This window comes from Oncorhynchus masou, chromosome 6 (assembly GCF_036934945.1).
Source record: "Oncorhynchus masou masou isolate Uvic2021 chromosome 6, UVic_Omas_1.1, whole genome shotgun sequence".
Lineage (NCBI taxonomy): Eukaryota > Metazoa > Chordata > Actinopteri > Salmoniformes > Salmonidae > Oncorhynchus > Oncorhynchus masou.
In genome coordinates, this window is record NC_088217.1 from 44,661,756 (window position 1) to 44,686,161 (window position 24,406).

General features: G+C 42.5%; 1 protein-coding gene across 1 annotated transcript; it reads right to left on the minus strand.

Annotated features, from left to right (window-relative positions):
• Positions 1 to 1,670: 1,670 nt before the first annotated feature.
• On the minus strand, positions 1,671 to 23,273 carry LOC135542109 (G-protein coupled receptor 22-like). Its single transcript, XM_064968767.1, has 2 exons — positions 22,995 to 23,273; positions 1,671 to 7,734 (listed from the first exon to the last, which is right to left on the minus strand). The coding sequence occupies exon 2, from the start codon at positions 7,650 to 7,652 to the stop codon at positions 6,168 to 6,170; it is 1,485 nt and encodes a 494-aa protein (XP_064824839.1). The 5' UTR covers positions 7,653 to 7,734; positions 22,995 to 23,273; the 3' UTR covers positions 1,671 to 6,167.
• Between the last annotated feature and the right edge of the window lie 1,133 nt (positions 23,274 to 24,406).

A 24,406-nucleotide genomic window follows, 5' to 3' on the forward strand; every position in this document is an offset into this window, starting at 1 on the left:
GAAGAGGTATTTTTCCCCATCTTCCACACCACACCACACCACAGCCTGTACTCAAACTGTAGATAGGCCTATTGCTCATAGCAACAGAGAACCCATCATTTGTACACACACACACTCCCATTATATGAATAATGCATGTGAGATTTATCTTTTATTATAGTATGGGAAAAGGCAGTCTGAGCCTACAGTACAAAAAGACACAAAGGCATTATTGTAAGTCTATTTCAAATATATACATGGGTGCATGATTACATTCTGCATGTGAGTGTGCCTACAGTATGTGTCAGTTTGTGTAAGTGAGTGTAGGTGGCTGTGTATGTTCATCTGCCTCCAGCTTAAGGCCTCACAGCAGGCCTTCCCTTTGCCCATTTTTATAATGAATGAAATACTTCCATTAAGCACTGTAGCTCCCCAATCTTCAACTCCAAGCAATTTTAAACCATGTAGTCTAAGGCCTAGATTCTATCAGATCAAGCGTTAACCGGTGATAGCAGACACCCACATAGCAGATGTTTTGGCGGTGACAGAGTTGGAACTGCATCAGAGCCTTCAAATTGGTGGGCAGATGCTCTCGCGATCATTGTCACGAAGCCACAGCCGCGTTAGAAGTTTAAGCTCAAATTGAAAAATCATTAAACAAAATAATGAGGATTTCTATCATGGTGTAGTTTATATCTCACTTTCCGGTGTTTGAACTAAACAAGGCTGCATGGAATTTCTGTTAACGCAACACCAGGCAGCCAATGGGAATGTCCGCTTTAGGTATAATGCCGTGAGTCACTTCTAGAGCCATAAAATGTATTTATTCATATAGCAATGTATGTGAAACCATCTTTATTCAGGGATGAAATGTGCTTCCTATTGAAAAACCTATGACAAGAACACAGGAGTAGAGAAGCCAGATAAAAAGGTAACTGACTGCAAACAAAAGCCCCAATACAATAGTCAAATTTATTGATATGGTCAGTGTCTTCTTTCTATGTATTCAGATACAAGAAAACACAATTAGAAGTTATACAATGAATACATGTGTATATACACCAGGTGTGAGCATTCAGTAGGCCTACCATAAATACATCAGATTTGTCTCAGGTTTTATGACAATAAATCGAAAAGTCCCACAGGAGGATGAAGGTCCTATACCACAGAACAGTGTTGTGCAGAAATCAAACACAAGCCAAGTGTTGTTCAGTTTTTTTTTACCTGATCAACACAACTTCTTTCAGTCCTATATTTTCATGTATTATTACATTTTTTTGTAAACAACAAACAAACAAACGTAAATATACCAGAAGTGCAAAAACCTACCTTTGTTTCATACAGGACAATTATGGGGAAAACACTTTCCTGTTCAGTTACGCCAGCTCGAGGGACCTTTGTATCTGCAAAGGTGTTGAATTGGTTTGAAACAGGGGCTGGCAAGATCACTCTTTGTTACATGACCAAATGATTTGGGGATCAATAGACAAGGTGGAAATCACATTGAATAAATAATGTCAATGTCTATTTAATTTACAGCACACCGCAATAAATACATATCAATACATGATTACAAATTCAGTGCCAAAGAGTAGACACATGAGCTTTATGGAAGTTTGTCAATATTAAAACATCTGTTTACTACAAACTATCTATTACATACAGCAGTAAGTTCTTTAACCCCCCCCCCTCTCTATTTACATATGAATTGTTGATAGTGTTCACAATATACAATCTTAGAGAAAAAAAAAATGTGCTATCAAGAACCGAGAAGTTCTTCTTCGGCTGTCCCCATAGGAGAACCCTTAAACTCTTTTACTCAGAGGGTTCTACATGGAACCCAAAATAGGTATACATGGAACCCCAAAAAGTTATTCCTGGAACCCAAAAGGGGTATCCTATAGTGACAACCGAAGAACCCTTTTGAAACCTTTTTTCTAAGAGTATAGTTAAGACTTATATCAGGAAGGATATACACATGTACTAATATTCTCATTCAGAATCAATGAATCATTCTTAATAGAATTAAGGCATCGGTAACATTTAGCAGATCCAAAGGATCTGTATTTGTGTATCTATGAGTGTCAATGTTTTTGTGTTGGAAGCTGCCTTCGAATGCTTGAGTGGGTGGCATTCTGATCCTCTGCTGGCTAAATAGACTCATACTGTACAGAAGTTACATAAGCATCGAGGGAGTGTACTCAATGTTATACCATATATGTTTCCATTTGTAAACAGACACTTTAGTATATTAAAGATGACCAATGTTTGACCTGTTATTATCTTGTCTTTTATGCTTTGTTTGTTCTAACAAATAATTTATTAGTATTGGAGGCAGAGTAAGGTGGCTAAGGACACAGAGATGCAACAACATGGTTGGACTATAGTGCTGCAAGTTGTGTTTCTGAAATCCAGCACTGGTTTGCTGGTGGTTATATTGTACTATGTCCCCGAGGTGGATGCTACAGTGTATTACTGACATTCCCTTAGCCTCGCCCCAGATTTTTTGGCAACAATTGCAGTGCTCCGTTGAATAGGAACGGTCTCTAACGTTGAGGTATACCTGAGAAATACTTTAAGAAATGAGATGGAAAAATCCATTCAATTCGTATATTAACACCTATTGTGTACATTGCCCGTACGTTGTCAAGGGGCCGCGCGGTGCATTCTGAGCGATGTTGGGAGTGGGACATTGAGTGGGACATGGAGTGGATGGGAGTCAATTGGGTGCAAGCTAATAAAAACACAACATTTATACATATTTTCCAAGATGGGAGATAATAACCATATAGCTTTCAAATCGGGACATTTGGTACTTTTCAGGAAAATGGGAAGGTTTCTCGACTCATATCATTACCTTTAGAAGGGATTGCGTGGCCTGACAACGTGAACTCAATTGATCAAAAGTCTGCTGAGCGGGGCCTTTACGTTCCTCCATTCATTGGCCATTGAGGTTCCCATCTCATTTCTTAAAGTATTTCTGGTATATATGGAATGGAAACAGCGTCCAAATTGGACGACCGTGGTTTTCAACATAATCTTTACAATCGCAGTTTTGTGGCTGTTGCCATCTTTCTACATCGGCATTTAGCAGAATGACTATGCCTGCGCACTACCACTTAGTGCGCACTGGACAAACAGCAGTATCACAGAACAATGAGACAGATACTTCACCGAATGTATAAATGTGAAGCATCCGCTTAGCGTTTCCACTCACTACCAAATCGTGATATTGGAAGCCCAGTGGCCGGCAGTGGGAGAAGAGGGAACGAGAATAATTTTGTCTGAAATGTTCTCATCAATTAAATATTTGATCTCACTACAATTCCCAAAAGTAAAATCTGTTATCAACAGAGCGGACAAAGTGTTGTAGACTTTACCCTTTGCCAGAGTGGTAAAACATCGCATTGTTTGGAAGAACGTAAAAACTAATTATTGCACATGCACACTTCAGAGTAGTTGTTCAATAACTGAAATATGCAAAGGTTTGCTAGAACGCGCCAATAGGATCTGCCCAACTCCTTGCTTGTTCTGCCCACTACGATTCATTTGTTCCCATTGTAAACGACAGGTTGTGGTCTATCTTGGGTTAGTTATAAAAATATTTGGCGGTATCAGGTAAACAAACCAACAGGCTCTTCCCCCTGGACAGCTGGTTCTTGATGTCAGAGAATGAAAGCAAAATGTTAATATCTTCGCATGTGAGTGATAGAAAAATAAATCGACCTCAGTGACAATAATAATAATAATTCAATGGATGTTTTTTTGTACAAAGGTGATGACTAAAGGAATTTTCAAATTTGACTTCTCTATGGGGCCGTCCATGGGAATTGTCTTGGCCAGACTTCAGTTCAACTGCAATAACTAAGCAGTCTACATGTACAGTATTTAATATATAAAAATAAAGTTCTCTGGGAATAGACCGGAACCTAGGGGCCTTATGGTGCATTTAAGACTACTTGGAACTCGGGAAGTCTGAAATTTACGACATGGAAACTTATTATAGAAAGATGAGGACCGAGTTTCCCACTTGGAAAGTAACAGAATTAGGGTTGCAAAGCTACTCGTAGATTACCAAAGTACTGGAATCTTCAGTAATTAACAGAAAATCTATGGCAATCTATTGTAACTTCGGTAATGTATTCTTGAACAATTTTTTTATTGATATATATAGCGTTCCTTTTTCATATTTGTGTCCATATTGTTCATGAGTTTCCAGTAGATAGTCTATCTAGTAGAAACTCATGGACAATATGGACACAGATACATACAAAAATAATAATATACATGAATACATTTCATAATTAAAGAAATGTCAAGACAAAATAGCCTAATTCATTTAAAAAAGCATCAAATCAACAATGGCATTATTTTGAATTAACTCTGAAACTCTTCTTTACCTTTTTCACATCTGCCACCAATTTGATCCAAAAACATTGAAAACAAATACATACTTTCATAGTAAAATAAGTGTACATTTCATACTGAAACTCTCATATTAAACACCAATGGTATTCACTAAGTTGATGGTTTATATTAAGGATAATGATTAACAGCTGTGTCAGTAATTGTTTTATTTAAATCATCTTATTTCATGGTCCTCATGTGATAAGGCCACACAGAGGGCCAGACATAATTATAGACACCTTTACAAATCTGAAGTACCCAAAAGGGCCACTAGATGTCTTGTGATAGATTACATAAAATACTTGAAAGATATCAAAATTCTGGTAGTTTACTGGTAAACTTAGCTTCCAGTAATATACCCTCCCTTTGCAACCCTAATCAGAAGTTAGGGTTGTTCATTTTAACTTGGGGGTTTCGAGTTTGACTTGTCATGAATGCACCATTGGTCTCCAACCAAGCGTGTGTCCAACATCCACAGACAAGTTTTCATTTCAAACGCATGGAAGCCAATGAGGGCAGTGGAAAAATCAGAGATTTGCTCACAAAATTAATTGTTTAAATGGCTAAATAATTGAACAGTGCACTAGGGGTACTTGCTACTGTGATTCCTGAAAGGCAGAGCCTGTTGGGAGTATTTTTCAAATCCAAAATTATACTTTTGCTGTATTGTTTACTAGCTAGCTCTGTCTCATTGGCCACCATTAAAAAACGTTGCTAACACTAGCTAGCTAGCCAGTTAATATAACTTGTTTTCTCCAAATGCATGTCAGCTAGATAAATTATCTATAGGCCTATTATGAGTACAACTCTCATCTGCTGTCGACATCAGGATACGATCGGGAGAACTAGTTAGCTCCAAAAGCATTGTTGTAAAGTCCTTAAGTAAAAATATTTTAAAATACTACTTAAGCAGTTTTTTGGGGGGTATCTGTACTTTGCTATTTATAGTTTGACAACTTTGACTTTTACTACATTACATTCATAAAGAAAATGATGTACTTTTTACTGCATACATTTTCCCTGACACCAAAACGTACTCATTATATTTCAAATGCTTAGCAGGACAGGAAAATGGTCCAATTCACACACTTATCAAAAGAACATCCCATATTGCCTCTGATCTGGCGGACTCACTAAACACAAATGCTTAGTTTGTAAATTATGTATTTAAGTGTTGGAGTGTGCCCCAGTTATCTGTAAATAAATAAAAAACAAGACAATTGTGCTGCCTGGTTTACTTAATAAAAAGGAATATGAAATTATTTATACTTTTACTTTTGATACTCAAGTATATTTAAGACCACATACTTTTACACTTCTACTCAAGTAGTATTTTACTGGGTGACTTTTACTTGAGTAATTTTCTATGAAGGTATCTTTACTTTTACTCATGTACGACAATTGGGTACACTACTGTCCAAAAGTGGTAGCTGACTGCATGCTGAGTCATGGCAGTGGCTAGCCAGACTAAAAGCTTAATTTTTATCAGGTTCCTGTAAAGCGATTGTGATGAGTCCACCACAATGTACCCGAGAGTCTCCTAATCAGCAAGGGGTAGCCTGTTTCATTTAATTGTGTATAAAAAACACAGTTTGAGATCATTGTGATGGGTTTTCTCCAGTGGTTTGGAATGAGGAATTTGGCTTCCTGGGAAAATCTTGACGAGCAGGAACAATAACTAAGAGGGCGGGGCTTAGTGAAGAGTCAATTACCTTCACACAGACCTGTATAACGAGCAGGTCTGTCAGTAGTGTTATACACACACTCAGTCTGTGCTGTTCTCACAGGGGCTCTGCCAGGCAACGGCCAGTGGCGTCGCTGCCCTCCAGCCGTATCTGACATCCCTTCCTTGGCTTCACCCAGGAGTTGTGTATGACTGTCCCTCCTGGCGAGGGGTCCAACTGCAGCAGGGACACCACCCGCTTCTTTACCTTGGCCCTGAGGGCACGCCGCAGCTTCTGCCTCGTGAAGGCATAGAGCAATGGGTGGGAGACTGTGGTGCCGTAGGCCAGGGCCAGAAACCACAGGCGCATGCTGACCAGGGTGTCGCTGGGGCCCAGGCCCAGGATCAGCAAATTGGCCATGGACAGAGGAGCCCAGCAGCCCAGGAAGGTGGAGATGATGAGGAGGGACATCCTGAAGACGCGCCGCTGGCGCTCCCGTCGGTCCCGGTGACGCCTCACAGCCCGCCGCAGTGCGATGATGGCCGACACAGATGCCTGGACAGTGGGACCGGGGACAGGGGCAGCAGCGGCAGGACCTTCTAAGCTGACCAGAGGGTCTGAGGACAGGGCTGGGGGGGAGGTGGCTGTGGAGATGGGGGGGATGCAGGGAGGGTGAGAGAGCGGCTTGCTTGTGTCTGTACACTGCTCTCCTCCCTCTATCACTCCCAGCCCTGCCTTCTGTCTCTTACGGCCCCCCCTACAGTGTGGGCGCCTGAAGCGCTGGCTGTTCTTAATATGGGAGCCGATGCGAATGTTCAAGGCCCGCAGGATCCGTGAGTATGTGAACAGCATGACTGCCACCGTGGTAAAGAAGATGGGCACCTGCAGCAGGAGGTGGTAGTACATGGCCAAGCCTGTGTGGTAGCCCTGGCCGCCCACACACAGCAGCGTCCGGTTACTCCACACTGGCGCCAAGGTGGTGGCGGCGGAGGAGGATGAGGCGGGGATGTGCTTCTCATTCTCCGACCCTCCTGTGAGAAACTCCACCTCCAGGAAAGGGATGAAGAAGACGGCCAGAGACGTGGCCCAGACAGCAGTCAGCAACAGCCCTGCCCTCCGCGGGGTGAGCAAACGGTTGGCGGGTCGGACGGAGATGTCGTAGCGGTCCACACTAATGACCAGCACATTAATGGCAGTAGAGATGGAGGCAAAGGTGACACAGGCCTCGTGGAAGCAGCAGAGCAGGGCCAGGTTTGGCCCTGGAGGTATCAGCACCACTACCAGGGTCAGAGGCAGACACAGCACGCACAACACCACATCCAGCACATGCAGGTTGACCGTGACCATGTTGCTGACGGAGTCGACCAGGTTGGACTGAGAGCAGTAGAGCACCAGCACCGTCATGTTGCTGCTGAAGCCCAGCACCAGCTCCAGCATAAGGAAGGCAGTCAGGGACACCTGGAAGCCCAGGGAGTAGGGCATGTACCAGGCTGTGCTGGAGGAGACACTCCCCCCTGAGACCGCCTCCAGGGCCCCGACACTCACCACCATCCCAGCCCAGTTGCTGGGGACCGGGGTCGGGGTGTAGCTGTCAGTCTCCATGTTGGTGACCTCTCAGCCGTGATGTGTTCTCATGCTGCCACCTGGCTCCCTGATGGTGATGGAGAACAGTTCAGTGACAGTCCTGCAGAGAAAGGGAGACAGGGGGGATGAAGTGTGTGGTGGGGGTCTGGAAATTCAATGGTTAATTAAAAGGTATAAAAAGGCAAAGGTAAGTAATCAAACATAAATATCACAATCAGCAAACTGGTTATGATCTTTGGCCAGGTAGCTATAACTCGGATTGCCTGCTATATTTTTTTTGCACTTTCACTGTAAGTGCATAGATGTTATGTAATTTGTCAGAATTGACTGCTCTTCAAATGAATTTCAGGACATCATATTCAATGTGAAATGGCAGTCGATGGTCTAGAAGCGTCTGTATAATCCACTGGAGGTTAAACTACATCTTGGCAGAACCGGCCTCTCCTCAAGGAGATTAACTACATCACGACAATGTGTTTTTTTACACAAACTAAACCATTTTAATGTTGACCACCATATCTTACAAATTTTCTATAAATCTGTCCTGCAGAGTGTGCTTTCCTTTGGTCTGATATGCGTGTTCGGAAACATGCAAGTGCGAGACCAAGTCAAGCTTCAGCGCTTAATTAAGATGGCGGGAAGGATAATTGGTATAGATCAATTATCAGCCACCAACCTGAACACAAAACTCATCCTCCTAAAATTTGAAAGCATTTTACAGGACAGTACTCAAACCCTTCACTCAAAATACAGTCACAGCAGCAGCCGGACAAGGGGAAAGAGAGTTCTTCAAAAGAAAATTAAAACAGAGATATGGGGAATCATTTATTCCAACAGCCATTAGGCATTAGTATGTTGGTCACTTGTGTCATGACGTTGCCCTCTTTGGGTATAGCAAGCCCCACCCCCCTCTCCCTGCCTCCCCCTTTCCTCCTTCAACTAGGCTGCTGTGGTCAGAGAGACGCCGTAAATTCCTGAGGATCTCCTCATGGACACACAGTATAGAGAGAGTCAATTTTTCATAGAGCACAAAGGAATTTCTTCCACCTCACAGAACTTGAGGTATGAACAAATTGCATGTTCAGGAGAAAGTATAAAAGATCGGTGAAGAATCCAGCTACGAACTGGTCCGTTTGTTACAACTTGGGGAAGCTCATGGGAGACGGTGTGGCCACATTACCATAACGCTGTTTATATAATAGCCTCAGATATGAGGTTTACATCTAATTGTTGTATAAGCTGAATGAGTGAGTATGATACTGTTTGTGAAATTGTGTAATATGATTTTGGACTGTTTAATGAAGAAAAACACAATTCCCTTTTGATTTTAATTAAATCAGAGGACCGCCCCTGAGCCCAGTCAGGGTCAGGCATCCTGGGACAGCCCCTTTTCTGCAATTCCGAATAAAACCCAACTTTGAGAAATTATCACCAGACCATGTTTTTCTCCATTAGGAGGGGACAAAGGTTGTAAACCATTGCTGAATCTTTTAACCATAACATGTGGTTAAACTCTTAGACTATCGATACTGACAGAATAAGTCTTTGATATTAAAACCTCTTAGGGATATTGTGACGCTAGTGTCTCAAGTGGCCAATTGCCTCGGGAAATGCATAGCGCCAAATTCAAATAAAAAGCGATAAAACTCCAACTTGCATTAAATCACACATGCAGGTTACTCAATTAAAGCTACACTCGTTGTGAATCCAGCCAATATGTCAGATTTTAAAAATGCTTTTCGGCGAAAGCATGAGAAGCTATTATCTGATAGCATGCAGCCCCCTGAACGAGTTGTAAACAAAATAATTAGCGTAGCACTGATTAACTTCAACCCAATTCCAAAGACTGGTGACATCCTGTGGAAGTCGTACGAACTGTAAAATGGGTGCTATCTAATTTCCCTTGACAAAGACAATTGAGGGAACTGTCAGCGGGAAAAAAAATGTTTTATTCTGAACAGTTTTTCCTTGGGGTTTTGCCTGTTACATAAGTTCTGTTATAGTCACAGACATGATTGAACCAGTTTTAGAAACTTCAGGGTGTTTTCTATCCACACCTACTAATCATATGCATATAATATATTCCTGGCATGAGTAGCAGGAAGTTGAAATTGTGCACGCTATTTATCAAAAAGTAGAAATGCTGCCCCCTATCTCGCTAGTCTGCACCTAGGAATTCGGTATCGTTGAACGCGAAGAACGACAACCGCCAAAACATCCATTCTATAACGAAACGAATGAATGTCACTCTGAACTATCTCTACCCTCTAACCACAACCGAGAGAGGGGGAGAGAGACGGACAATTCTACAAAATAAACAACTTTTCACCAGCGATCAAGACGACACACTAAGCGTAAATATACATATTGGTTGCAATTGTTCACGAATGAGTGAGCGTTCATGTGCAAAGGATTAGCATTTCAATTGTCATAATTATCACTCTGTAGTGACTTCTTCGTCGACCCCCACTTCCCCTTTTGTCTAACAAGCCGCCATGCCGGTTCAGCCCACTAGGGCACATTCTCCTATCATTTCATGTAACCATATTTACTGTTTGTTTACTCATTTCTGTGAATTACTTAGTTAGTAATAAATAAATGATTTAAGACAATTGATGTATGGATGACTCATATCGAAGACTGGGTTCGTGCAGATAACCAACAATTTACGACGTTTGGAATGAGACTAACGTGAGGTAAAGTAAATAATTAATTAATTCGAAGACTAATTGATCAGATAAAATATCTGAAAAGTTATTTTAGGAAATGATAACTTTAATCTGAATATTTGTCCTTGGTGCCCCGACTTCCTAGTTATTTACGTTACATGATTAATCAGTTGATCGCGTAATACTAATTATAGAGAATCTTTGATAACTATAAGTCTTCAATTTAATGATAGTAAAGACACGACACTTGAGTATACAATATATTGCACTTTCACTTTAAATGTGTGGCTATAGCACTCTGAATTAAAAATTGTGTGTAGTTTGTGTTATGTTTAATGTACCGTCTTTTTAAGAACATGACCAAATTAATTTCCCCCTTGGTGGGATAATAAAGTTGATCTGAATCTGAATAAAATGTCAGCATCAGTCATGGTGGCTTTGGTTTAGAGTGCAGAGGATTTACGGTGCTACATCAGGACATGCATCGAAACAGACAAAACATGCATGAACCTCACATGGCACATGAGCACGTTTCATAATAAGATATTGTTAGGTATTTAGGGGCACAATTTCCTGACATTCACACGTGAAACCGATAAATTAACATTTTTGTGTGTAAGAGGTGGTAGTACAAGGTCTTAATCGCTCGCTGTAAAATGTAGCCGACGCACCAAATCTACTGCATAGTTTGGCATGGCCACGATGAATCACCACGATGCTGCAAAGCTACATTCCAAAATACGCTATGTGTAATACACAATCAAAAACACAAGTCAGACAAACAAAGTACTGTGCTAAACCTTGTGTGTCAGTGGAATAAAGACTTCAGAGATAAAATGTATAATCTGTTTTCTAACCTGAGCTGCTCTGGGGTAAATCAGATTAGTGTCTACCGTCCAGACTATAACCTACTGCTGTATTGGCAACGCACCAGTGGTGATGTCCTATGACACAATTCCTGAACATTGACTAGAGTCCTGCTGCTGAGGGCAATCAATTGATTAATCAAAATCACAATGTGTGCTTTAAAATCAGAAAATTGGACCGATCAGTAAATTGCGCCTATGCCCGACACCTTCTGCACTACTTTAGAAATCACACAGTGGTTGAAAGATGGACCAAATGTCATGTGTTGTTGTAGCCATAGCAACTAGTCTGCGAGGGTCTAGAATGGTTAATGAGGGCACACATGCTGTAGTACTACTCAGCTACTGTGTGACACCATGTTGGTGGCAGTGAAAGTGTTAACCGACCCATGACAGGCTTCAGCTTCCTTGTTGGGGTTTTAGAAAACAAGCAACACTTGTAGAGTTTATTCCAGAACAGGAAAATGGATGAGAACATAAATATTTCATGGATGATGAGACAACTGAATGCAGAGGCTGATAAATTTTCCAGTATATTCTAAAAGAGACAGAAAACATGTGAGAAATGAGGTGAGAATTAAAGGGCTAGGACAAGAGAGGGAGGGAAGGAGGTGTACAGAGCACTGCAGTCCTACACTCCACTTATCCTAGAGATTTTCAGCTGGCTGGTTTCATGAGCAGACTGCCTGATCACCACTGCACTACGAGACGATAAAGAGATAAGAGGAGAGGGACAGAGTCCCTGAACACACAGAGTTGGTGGTAGATATTGAACGAGACCTCCTTCAAACATTGGACCTATTGCATCACTCTCTGATGGGAAATGAAGGAAGGAGAAAGGAAGCGAAGTAGGGAGGTAAAATTGCAATCATGCTGCAAGGGTAAACAAGCCCAAGGGAGAGAGGATGGGGTTGTTTTTGTTCCACTCCAATCTCTCCCACCAGCCTAACCCTGTTCCTGCCTGGTCTCCTGCTCCCTCTGCTCTGTTTTCCTCAAAGGGCTCACACACACACACACATCATCCACCATGTGCGGAGAACTGCATGATATCTTCAGGTGCGACACTTACAGTCTCTCTTGATAGAGGGAGACAACTTCATTCCTACCTGGGAACTGCACTCTCTGTGATGATGCTGCTGTGCTAGTGGATCGATGTAGAGAGGAATCCTGTTATACTCTATCAATCCTGGTCTCTATCTTGTTGCGCAACAGACACTTGAATAAAACTAGGTTATGTCCCCCTAGGCTCTCCTTGTAAATAACAGGTTCAGGACCGAAAGCAATGAGGCTGGAGACACTCAAGAATGTGTTTGGATTTCTTAGGCTGCATTTAGACAGGCAGCCCAATTCAGAGGTGTGTTCAGTTGCTTGAACTTTTGCTACCTTGTACTAAACACGTTTCCCCAAAACATTCTTGAACAGACTGAGGTACGTTGGCTCCCATTTGGTGGGTGTGGCTTGAAGCAATGAGTGACGTATTTAAAGGGCAGAGCCACAAGCCACCCCTCCCCGTTTTTCAACTGGTCGTTCAGTAGAGCACAGTTCAATCAATTGAACGTTCCAGAAGGTAAAAACGTAATGAATGCAGCCCTGATCTTTTTTCCACTAGTTGGTCTTTTGAATTGGGCTGCCTATCTAAAACGCAGCCCAAGATACAATCCAATATGATTGTTTTGACCACGGACACAGGGTTTTTGGGATGACCCAACTCTGACTTCACCCCATCAGAATGTGAGCGGAGCTTGACCAATTTGACTGGAGCGAGATTCCCAAAGGCCGGAGCGTCGGCCTTCTCGCCTACTCCAATTTCGCTCCAGTAGCGCTCAGTTCATGAGCTCAGGGCATGCCTGGGTCAGCATGCATTTGTAGTCTACTTGTGTGCTGCTATTGCCCCTTACTTTAGCTACTGTCATGGAGTTCGCAAAATATTTTTTATAAAGAAACTAAAGAAACACACAGGTGCTAAATCAAAGTGACTTAAAAAGATGAGGACCAGGAGCAAGAGGGGGAGTGCGGTGATGTAGTGTCCACAACTAAATAATCATTGTGGATTCTGAAAAGACACCTGAAAGCATGATGGTGTACTTATTACATGCACATGCTAAAAGAAAGCAACGGAGTGGGTAGATAACTAAGTGTGTCATTGTAGCAAAATATTTATAAACTAAAAATCAGATCTCTTAATTTTATATTATCTATACAATAGGCCATAATTAATTTTGACCCAATAGGCCTGGCATATTCCCACGTTCAAGGAGCTTTCCGTATTGATTGGGTTATTTTTGCCTAAAAACCTTTAGGCCTACCTACCTAATATATATAAAAACTGCATCTGCCCAGCCTGGCAAGAGTGGCTAAAAGGGTGCTTAGCATCCCCAGTGGCTCTGCAAGTGAGGAGATATTCTACAGACTCGGGAGAGGCGAAGGTCAAGAGCCATGCATCCTCCAAAACATGACACTGCCAAGCCGCACTGCTTCTTGACAGACTGCTCGCTTAATCCGGGAGCCAGCCACACCAATGTGTCGGAGGAAACACCATCCAACTGGTGACCGAGGTCAGCTTGCAGGCGCCTGGCCCACCACAAGGAGTCGCTAGACAACGATGGGAGAAGGAAATCCTGGTCCTAACCCAGATGAGACTGGACCAATTGTGTGGCGCTTCATGGGTCTCCAGGTCACTGTCGACTGCAAACACAGCGATGCAGTGCCTTAGAACGCTGCGCCACTCCGGAGGCTGGCTATAATGATTTAATACAATGAAATGTTGATTAATTCCTGAGTGCTTTATGTCCCTACTAGCCTATTGTGTTACACTCACAAATGCTTCAAAATGTATTTCTCTGTAGGCTATTGCCTTGAAATAGTTTAAATAATATAGCCTAAATAGTTAATTTTAGTCTCGTAGGTTCCCTGTCTGGCTCCTGACCTATTTAGAGTGTTTATATGCAGTTTAATATGACATGTAGCCTATTTGAAATTATGAGTGCTTCTTACATTCACCTTTTCATGTTTATTCAAATACTTTTCATTCAAATCCACATGGTTTGGTTTAAATACTTCAAAAACAAAATGTTTAGGTTCAGGTAGTCACAAAAATAGATGGTTAAATTGTGAATGGAGAATGGAGCGAAGGCAGTTTTTTTTCTTCCTGTGAGTGCGGAGCGGTTTTTAGCAGAGTGGTTGGAAATGACAGAGAGCTGGAGCGATGTGCTCCATGAGTGAGATTTCCAACTGCTCAACTCCGCTCACATGCTCTGCACCCCATTGACGTTAAATTTAAAACGGTTAAGGTTAGGTAAGGGTTATGGATAAAAGGAGAAGCTCATTTTTTGTTAGCTTTACCCCGACTAGCAATAGTTAGTCGGTAGTTAGAAGTTTTCTTCATGCTCGATCTGCAGTGGGGTAAGCTTCTCAAAACCAAGTGAAATCGCAAAAAAAAAACAGTCTGGATCGACTCTTTTATAACATGGTACAAGAAAAGGTTAGGGTTTGGGTAGAGTCGTCCAAAGTGTCCAGAGAAAGGGCCACGGTCCATGCTGTCCGGGATCCTTGGGACATCCCAACTCTGACGTTACCCCATTGAAGTTGACATTTTAAAAGGTTAAGGTTAGGTTAAGGTTAGAGTAAAGCTTAAGGTTAGGGTAGGGATGTCCCAAGGATCCCAGATAGCGCTAACTCAGGGTCACATGGCCTTACAGCCGCATGTCTGATCACAAAACACAGCGAAGCCTCACCTCCTGCCTGTGGAAGACCTTGGTTACCATAGTGTCAGTGTTTTTCCCATCATAAGGGAGAGAGCGCAGGTCTGGCAGAGCAGAAGCGTGTTAACATAGTTCCCCTTGTTAGTTCAGTATCTAGACAGTCAGTGATGAAAGCACTGCAGTGAGAGCAACAAGGGCTCTACCAGTTAATTTTCAACTCAGCACCAGTCCAGCTATGAGCCGCCCGTCCTGATCACTCAACAGTTAATCATCAGCATGCTCTGCAGAGTCTGCACCCTCAGTCTGCTCTGGATAGTGTGAAACCCAGGTGCAGCAGCTCTAATTCTAACTCTAATTATGTATTCTGCTGCTTGCTAGAGGAGGCCCACAGGGGAGATCTGGGGCTCCAGGTAATTGTGTTTTCCACTTCCGACCAGCAGAAAGAGTAATGACTTCACTCTCACTAAGAACAATTGAATTCATATGTAGCATCAGAGGAAGAGGTGAAGCGAGAGGGTCCACTCCCGTAAAAATCTGTCCATGTGGGAATACAGTGATTCTACTTAATAAGCAGACCGCCTGACTTCCGCCTTTGTGACAATGACTCCCATTGTTAGGGGGAGACCACCTCGTCAATATATACAGTATCTCTGGCACCATTCACATTTCCAGGTATGGCAGGATATAATCAACACCCAACTGGGCAACTGTTGAGTCACCAGCCTGGAAACAATAACTACTCAATGCACTCTGCAGAGTTTATAATGAAGACTGGCTTACTACTTACTGAGAGTTTAAGGGAGAGAGGGGGGATGGAAAAGAAAGTGTATGATATGGCCAGGGATGGGAAATTCCCGACCGAAGGGACAGAGGAAGATGGTGTTTGAATCATAAGGGCTGTGGTAGTCATGAAAGTGAGGTCAGTTTGGAGGAGAAAGCAGATTCTGCTCCATTGCTGTTTGGTGGAATTTATATGTCCTTAACATATCTTTGTTAACATGTACATACAACAACGTTATATACTGTAGACCCATTTACCTGATTGAAATGCTGTGAGCACACATCTTGACACCCATGTAAAATGATTTGATATCCATTGAATTTGCAGCATAATAGAAACAGTCTTCACAGAGCAGACTTGAGAGAGTGGCACTAAAAGCCCTCACAACAAACACTGCAGATGATCAGGTAAAGTGCAAGCAGCTCAGTCTTAGAACCGTGTCTGGGCCAAGTAATGTACCCCCGTCATTGCAGTAGGAAGTATGAACAGTCATGCATCATTTTCTGCTTATTCTACTGTTCCCCCCCACAGCACCTCAGCCTGGTCCTCTCCCACATCTATCTGCTGCCAGGTGGCAGATCCATCATCCTGATGTGACACTGGCCTTTAGTGAGTTAAAGAGAAGGCTGGGCCAGCTCCCTGAGACAGACAAGGAGGGAGATGGGGATGGAGAGAGAGAGGAGGAAGGACACACAGATCCCACACAGAGAATAGACATTTCCTAGAGGGTTCTTAGTGATATACTTTATCCTCTTATCATGCCAAAAAACTGTCACTAAAGATTGATGTAAACAATCTCATTCATCATACTGTTGTACTACTATTATACTAGAGGTCGACCAATTATGATTTTTCGACGCCGATAGCGATAATTGGAGGACCAAAAAAAGCTGAACAGATTAAATCGGACAATTTTTATATACATATCTGTAATAATGACAATTACAACAATACTGAATGAACACATATTTTAACTTAATATAGTACATCAATAAAATCAATTTCGTCTCAAATAAATAATGAAACATGTTCAATTTGGTTTAAATAATGCAAAAACAAAGTATTGGAGAATAAAGTAAAAGTGCAATATGTGCCATGTAAAAAAGCTAACGTTCAAGCTCCTTGCTCAGAACATATGAAAGCTGGTGGTTCCTTTTAACATGAGTCTTCAATATTCCCAGATAAGAAGTTTTAGGTTGTAGTTATAGGACTATTTCTCTTTATACCATTTGTATTTCATATACCTTTGACTACTGGATGTTCTAATAGGTACTTTAGTACTGCCAGCCTAAATCTCGGGAGTTGATAGGGTTGAAGTCATAAACAGCGCAATGCTTGAAGCAATTCTTCAAGCATTGCGAAGAGCTGCTGGCAAACGCAGGAAAGTGCTGTTTGAATGAATGCTCACGAGCCTGCTGCTGCCTATCACTGCTCAGTCAGACTGCGCTATCAAATCATAGACTTAATTATAATATAATAACACACAGAAATACGAGCCTTAGGTAATTAATATGGTCAAATCCGGAAACTATCATTTAGAAAACAAAACGTTTATTCTTTCAGTGAAATGCAAAACCGTTGTGTATTTTATCTAACGGGTGGCATCCATAAGTCTAAATTTTGCTGTTACATTGCACAACCTTCAATGTTATGTCATAATTATGTAAAATTCTGGCAAATTAGTTCGCAACGAGCCAGGCGGCCCAAATTGTTGCATATACCCTGACTCTGCGTGCTATGAACGCAAGAGAAGTGACGCAATTTGCCTAGTTTAAATAAACATACTTCTGTGTATTGATTTTAAGAAAGGCATTGATGTTTATCGTTAGGTACATTCGTGCAACAATTATGATTTTCTTCGCGAATGCGCTTTTGTTAAATCATCCACCGTTTGGCGAAGTTGGCTGTCTTTGTTAGGAAGAAATGGTCTTCACACAGTTCGCAACATGCCAGGCGGCCCAAACTACTGCATATACCCTGACTCTGTTGTTGTACAGAACGCAAGAGAAGTGACACAATTTCCCTAATTAAAGAAATTCATGTTAGCAGGCAATATTAACTAAATATGCAGGTTTAAAAATATATACTTGTGTATTGATTTTAAAAAAGGCGTTGATGTTTATGGCTAGGTACACATTGGAGCAACAACAGTGCTTTTTTCACGAATGCACTTGTTAAATCACCCGTTTGGCGATGTAGGCTGTAATTCAATGATGAATTAACAGGCACCACATCGATTATATGCAACGCAGGACAAGCTAGATAAACTAGTAATATCAACCATGTGTAGTTAACTAGTGAATATGTTAAGATTGATTGTTTTTTTTTATAAGACAAGTTTAATGCTAGCGAGCCCCTTACCTTGGCTCCTTGCTGCACTCGCATAACAGGTAGTCAGCCTGCCACGCAGTCTCCTCGTGGAGTGCAATGTAATCGGCCATAATTGTTGTCCAAAAACGCTGATTACCGATTGTTATGAAAACTTGAAATTGGCACTAAAATAAAATAAAAACAATTATTATTATTTATTTATTTTTTATTTTTATTTTTTTAAATCGGTCAAACTCTATATTATACTACTGTATATTTTCACACATACATTTGTGCCTTGCTGCACAAGTGGGTTAAGACAGAGTTAAATATGAATTGTAGTGGAGCATAATTATCATATTCCTTTGAGACTGTCTGATCTAACAGGTTGTTCAAATTAAAAAGTGAAAACATGAGTGGAGGGAGGGAAACAGAGTGCATTGTGATGGTGTTAATTTACACCTGCACTGCTTTATGTATAGTACAATATCTCTAACTTTCCACTAAATCATAGTAATAACACTGCATCTTTCGTGTGGTTTATTGTTTTGTTTTTCTGCAAACACTGTCAACGTTCTCTTTGCTCTTTGTCACAATCCACAGAGTTTGAATACATGAATAATAGAGCAGGAGATAGAATGTGAAAACAAATGGAAGGAGAGACGATGGTCTGGGTTGGAAGAGCAGCACTAACAACCGCTGGCCCTGTCCCTCCATCCACCCATCCCTCCCACATGTCAATTGCTTTCTCAAACATGTGTCATAAACAAACCAACAAATTACAATGTCACAGTAAAAACACAGAACAACCCTCTATCTACTGTATCATTCACTCCAAGACAATAGACAAACACATAACTAACAACGCAGCGAAACACAAAGACTGCTTTATGTTCAAATACAATGACAACTTTCCAATGTGAAGCCTCACAACATGACGAGGTGAATAACAACAACTAAATGGTTCTTTACTGCATGCAGTCCAGCCTCACAGAACTAAGTACATGGAATGGACAGCATGGGTTCAGGACGGCCTGGGTTCAGATGGTGGGAAGTGACTAGCTGGCTGTGTGAGCACCCCACTTAGAAAGCAGATCCCTATTTGAGTTCTTGCGCTGTATTCATCACCACATCCTGATTTGGGTGGCTTAAATATCACATTTATGAAAGCAAAACACAGGCCCCGTCTTCAGCACAGTTCTTTGGGAATGCAATACAAACACAGTATCAGTACCACACAAACACAGGAAGCAGCCCAGCAGGGCAACAGCTAAGGGTAAGTGGTCTTGTTGGTAAACGTGGAGGGGGAAATAGCTTTAACCCCAGTAGTGTTCCATTGGGGGAGATGTCAGAGAGAGTTTGTTTCCAAAATGTATACATGCACAGTTAATGTACACAGTGTGTTATATAAAGTGACATATAGCTCCTTGCACTTGTTTCAGCTTTCTTGGTCCCTACCAGTGCTTCCTTTTGGTACAACATATTTCCATCCTGCAAACAGATGGATGTGACTGAATATACAATATATATAGTGAGCCTAATTATAAACAGCCATATTCTCAACTCATTATTCCCATGACTTGAAATGAGAATGATCTGTCCAACCCAGTGCTCTGACCTTCAATAGCATAACACAACAGAGCCAGTCGAGGGCCACAAGCCTGTTCAACTGTGATTGGCTTACTGACCATGTGTCTAGAATTTTAACAGCCACTCATTCTGTGTTACGGCCTCATCCTTTATTTTCATGCAGAAATCCAAATACCCTTTCTTTCCAGGTCCTAAATAGTTTTGCTAATTTCTTAACTGTGCTTAAGAACAGTAAGAGATGCAGCTATTCTGGTTGAGAGTGTGGTTGCATGAAATATGAAGAGAACACGGGGAGAGTGAGATGCAAGAGGATGAAAGCAGGAAAAGATGGTGGACTGGTGGTGTGACAGATGTGGAAGATAAGGCTTTCTGCATGTCTAATTTAATATAGCTAGCTCCAAACAATCCATTACAAGTTGCTGGATTTACAGGCCTTCAGGGGGCCTTATGTGAGGGCTATTTAAGGATGGAGTAGGTGAGTAGAATTATATTGAAATAATATATTTTTGAGATTCCTTTAGTTAGGTTAATATTGTGAAGCTCCTTTATTTTGCGGGATAACTGGCCAAACAACATGTTGGTCAGACGGACTGTTCGACCTTGAGAGGCAGAGACAACTGGGGCTTTATATTGTCCTATTACATGAATAATTTATGGTTGGGCTTTTACAGAAATTTGGACCTGAAATAGCCAGACTGAAAACTTGAGCAAGAAAGGAGGGAGAAAGAAGAGAGAAAAGAGAAAGGAGAGAGCGGGAGAAAGGAGAGAGAAAGGAGAGAGCGGGAGAAAGGAGAGAGAAAGGAGAGAGCGGGAGAGAGCGAGAGAAAGGAGAGAGCGATAGAAAGGAGAGAGCGCGAGAGAAAGGAGAGAGCGAGAGCGGGAGAAAGGAGAGAGCGAGAGAGAGGAGAGAGCGGGAGAGAGGAGAGAGCGGGAGAGAGGAGAGAGCGGGAGAGAGGAGAGAGCGGGAGAGAGGAGAGAGCGAGAGAAAGGAGAGAGCGAGAGAAAGGAGAGAGCGAGAGAAAGGAGAGAGAGAAAGGAGAGAGCGAGAGAAAGGAGAGAGCGAGAGAAAGGAGAGAGCGAGAGAAAGGAGAGAGCGAGAGAAAAGAGAGCGAGAGAAAGGAGAGAGCGAGAGAAAGGAGAGAGCGAGAGAAAGGAGAGAGCGAGAGAAAGGAGGGAGAGAAAGGAGAGAGCGAGAGAAAGGAGAGAGCGAGAGAAAGGAGAGAGCGAGAGAAAGGAGAGAGCGAGAGAAAGGAGAGAGCGAGAGAAAGGAGAGAGCGAGAGAAAGGAGAGAGCGAGAGAAAGGAGAGAGCGAGAGAAAGGAGAGAGCGAGAGAAAGGAGAGAGAAGAGAGGCGGGAGAGAGAAGAGAGGCGGGAGAGAGAAGAGAGCGGGAGAGAGAAGAGAGCGGGAGAGAGAAGAGAGCGGGAGAGAGAAGAGAGCGGGAGAGAGAAGAGAGCGGGAGAGAGAAGAGAGCGGGGGAGAGAAGAGAGCGGGAGAGAGAAGAGAGCGGGAGAGAGAAGAGAGCGAGAGAGAGAAGAGAGCGGGAGAGAGAAGAGAGCGGGAGAGAGAAGAGAGCGGGAGAGAGAAGAGAGCGGGAGAGAGGAGAGAGCGGGAGAAAGGAGAGAGCGGGAGAAAGGAGAGAGCGGGAGAAAGGAGAGAGCGGGAGAGAGAAGAGAGCGGGAGAGAGAAGAGAGAAGAGAGCGGGAGAGAGAAAAGCGGGAGAGAGAAGAGAGCGGGAGAGAGAAGAGAGCGGGAGAGAGAAGAGAGCGGGAGAGAGAAGAGAGCGGGAGAGAAGGAGCGGGAGAGAGGAGAGAGCGGGAGAAAGGGAGAGCGGGAGAAAGAGAGAGCGGGAGAAAGGAGAGAGCGGGAGAGAAGAGAGCGGGAGAGAGAAGAGAGAAGAGAGCGGGAGAGAGAAGAGAGCGGGAGAGAGAAGAGAGCGGGAGAAAGGAGAGAGAAGAGAGCGGGAGAAAGGAGAGAAGAGAAGAGAGCAGGAGAAAGAAGAGAAGAGAAGAGAGCAGGAGAAAGAAGAGAGCGGGAGAAAGGAGAGAAGAAAGGAGAGAGCAGGAGAAAGAAGAGAGCGGGAGAAAGAGAGAAGAAAGGAGAGAAGAGAGAAGAGGAGAAAGAAGAGGAAGAAAGGAGAGAGCGAGAAAGAGGAAGGCGGAGGAGGAAGAGCCTTTTGATAGTGTGTGCACATGTGTACATGTGTCCTTGTGTGTGTAAATGTCTGTGTTTTACTGTGTGTTGAGGGGAGGGGGGGCAGAGAATCAGGGATGCAGGACACAAAGCCGCGTTTCTAAAATTATGAGGTTACTTATCTACAGAAGGAGGCAATTAAAAGTCAATCCAATTCGCCTCCTGGCTGCAGGGAGAGAGAGCAGAGTGACTTCATAATGAATGTATCTCTGTCTGTCAAAAGGTTGCACTCACACACGGCAGGAGAGTTCCAAATAATTACATCAAGATCATACCCCTCTCTAATTACCTCCTTCCTCCCACATTTCCCTGTCTCCATCGCCACCACTCCCCTCATAGACACTATCTCCATTTCTCCTTTCTCAATTTTGATTTCATCTGCTGAAGCGGCCTGCTTTTAGGAGCCCTTTTCACTCCCTGTCAATAGTATCACTCTCTCTCTCTTAGTATCTCTATTTATCATGTAGTTACTTAAATTTTACTGCATAGATGTCTATTCTATTTATTCTGCCACTTTGAATTAATCTGATGTTAATTAACGAAGACAACTTTCTGGCTAAACTTCTTTTCTCTCTCTTGGCTAATGACTAACACCACAAACAGGCACATACACATACATCTCTCTACATACTGTTTTCCTAGTCAGATCTCTGAAGACTGCAGTGGAGGTGTTCCCAGAGGAGTGTGAGAGAAACACAGTCTCAAAGCATGTATAGTGTCAAGCAGTTTCTCCCACAATAAAGCCTGGGGGGGGGGTTGAAAAAAGCCAATATGCATAAAAGTCAATCAATACTATTTTCATACAGATTTGTCACCAAAAACGAAACGAACAGTTTCTTGCCACAGTTAAAATGATCTAAAAATAACGAATCAATATTCATTTTTTTTTAAATGAAAAACAAACGTTTACCTATTTGATCAAATGCACACACTAGGACTCCGTACAGTACAGGACACCGTGCTATAACACAATAGGCTAATACAAGCAAATCAAATAAAAATTTAGCTAATACATGAGCAACAATAAATTTGTATATATTTGTCATTACAATATTATCATAGGGCAGTTGTAAATTGTAAAGTAAAATGTGTTATTGGACTACAAGTAGCCTGCCCTATAGGCTGTTAAATTGAAATGTTTGTTACACTTACACATGTGGGCCGCATACTTTGTACAATGTATTAAATTCATGTACTGTGTGTTTTCATTTTAGATACCATATCAAGTTAAAAATAGGGAAATATGACTTACATTGCCTCGTGCCAGTCCCGGAGATTCCCAGCTACATTCTTTTGCAGGTCCGTTTGTCGCGCTCTGTCTTCTGTTTCTTTGACAAATAATCAGAATATTGCAATGTATTTCATATCATGTTTTATGGCTATGTAATATGACTCTAATGATGTTGTTGTAGGCTACATCTCTGCATGTTAAAGCTGTGCTATTGCCTCTGTCGTGAGATGATCGTCCACCAGTTTTAGGTAGCCGACCGTAAAGAATCCCTACTCATCTCTCACGGTCATGTTGATAATGTCTTCGGAGACCACATGCTCAGCGAAGTGTAGACTACTGTACCTCTGGCCAGATCAGAGGGAGAGCTGCGTTCCCTCCACCCAATACGGGGCGTGTCTTGCACGTACTGCACCGTGGTGGTGTAAAATTCAGAAACGACTGCATTTCGCACCCCGAGTGACAGGAGGGAGGTGCTCAATTTGACAGGCAAGGTCATCAGCATGTGGAGAAGCATATGGCAAATACTGGATAGACAAGATTTCTGTGATTTCCAATAGGCTATAACGAACGGAGAAAAAAAATCACCACCTACAACGAATGCAGTCACGTTGAAAGAGAAAAAGCAGGCTAAACTAGATGTAGGCTTAAACAGGCATGGCTAGGTGTGGGATTTTCAGCTCTCCAATGTCAAGAAAGAAACATACACAGAGGGCATGGTTCTGTTGCAGGATAGGTTCTTTCGTTGACTACTGCAGAATACACAGACAAAACATACTGTAGGTGCTCCTGGTTCTTCATGTAGTGTGAAAACAGGTGCACCTTACCCCTTCATGCGCCAAATACAACAGGTACAGTGAAATGCTTACACTACACGGCTATGTAAGGGCATCAGGTCAACCTGCTTGAAATAGCGATCCAACAACCCACTCACTTTAAATGTTCTGCATATGAGCTGATAAATAGGCCTAGAGAAACCATCCACGGGTCCACATTATTGCATGGTTTATATTCAACACACTCAAATGTTTCCATTAACCAAATCACATTAAGACATGCCAGCTGGATGGAGTGAGGGGGAGACGCGCTCTACATGTTGTTTACTGCCACCCTCTTTCACACCACAGACCAACGCAAACAAACGACCTTGCACTGCTCTCCTGCAGTAACTTAGAGGGAAGTAGCTAGATAGTGTAGCATCAGGCCAGGGTTACAGCTAAAATCACAATTGCTTTTGAAAATCCGGTAAAAACTGAGTAATTCTGAACACTCCCTATTCCCTATTTTGGCAGACAAGTTTCAAATTCTCAAGGAAGTTTCTAACCACAAGCATAAACTATTGTAGCTAGCTGGTGAGGGCTCAGGAAGACTGTCTGAACGAACTGAACCACATCCATTCATCCCCACTCAACTCTCGCTGCACGAAATACGTCATC

What these genes read in the sequence shown, in the direction of transcription:
- LOC135542109 (XM_064968767.1), bottom strand. Translation starts at nt 7,652, where the DNA reads ATGGAGACTGACAGCTACACCCCGACCCCGGTCCCCAGCAACTGGGCT.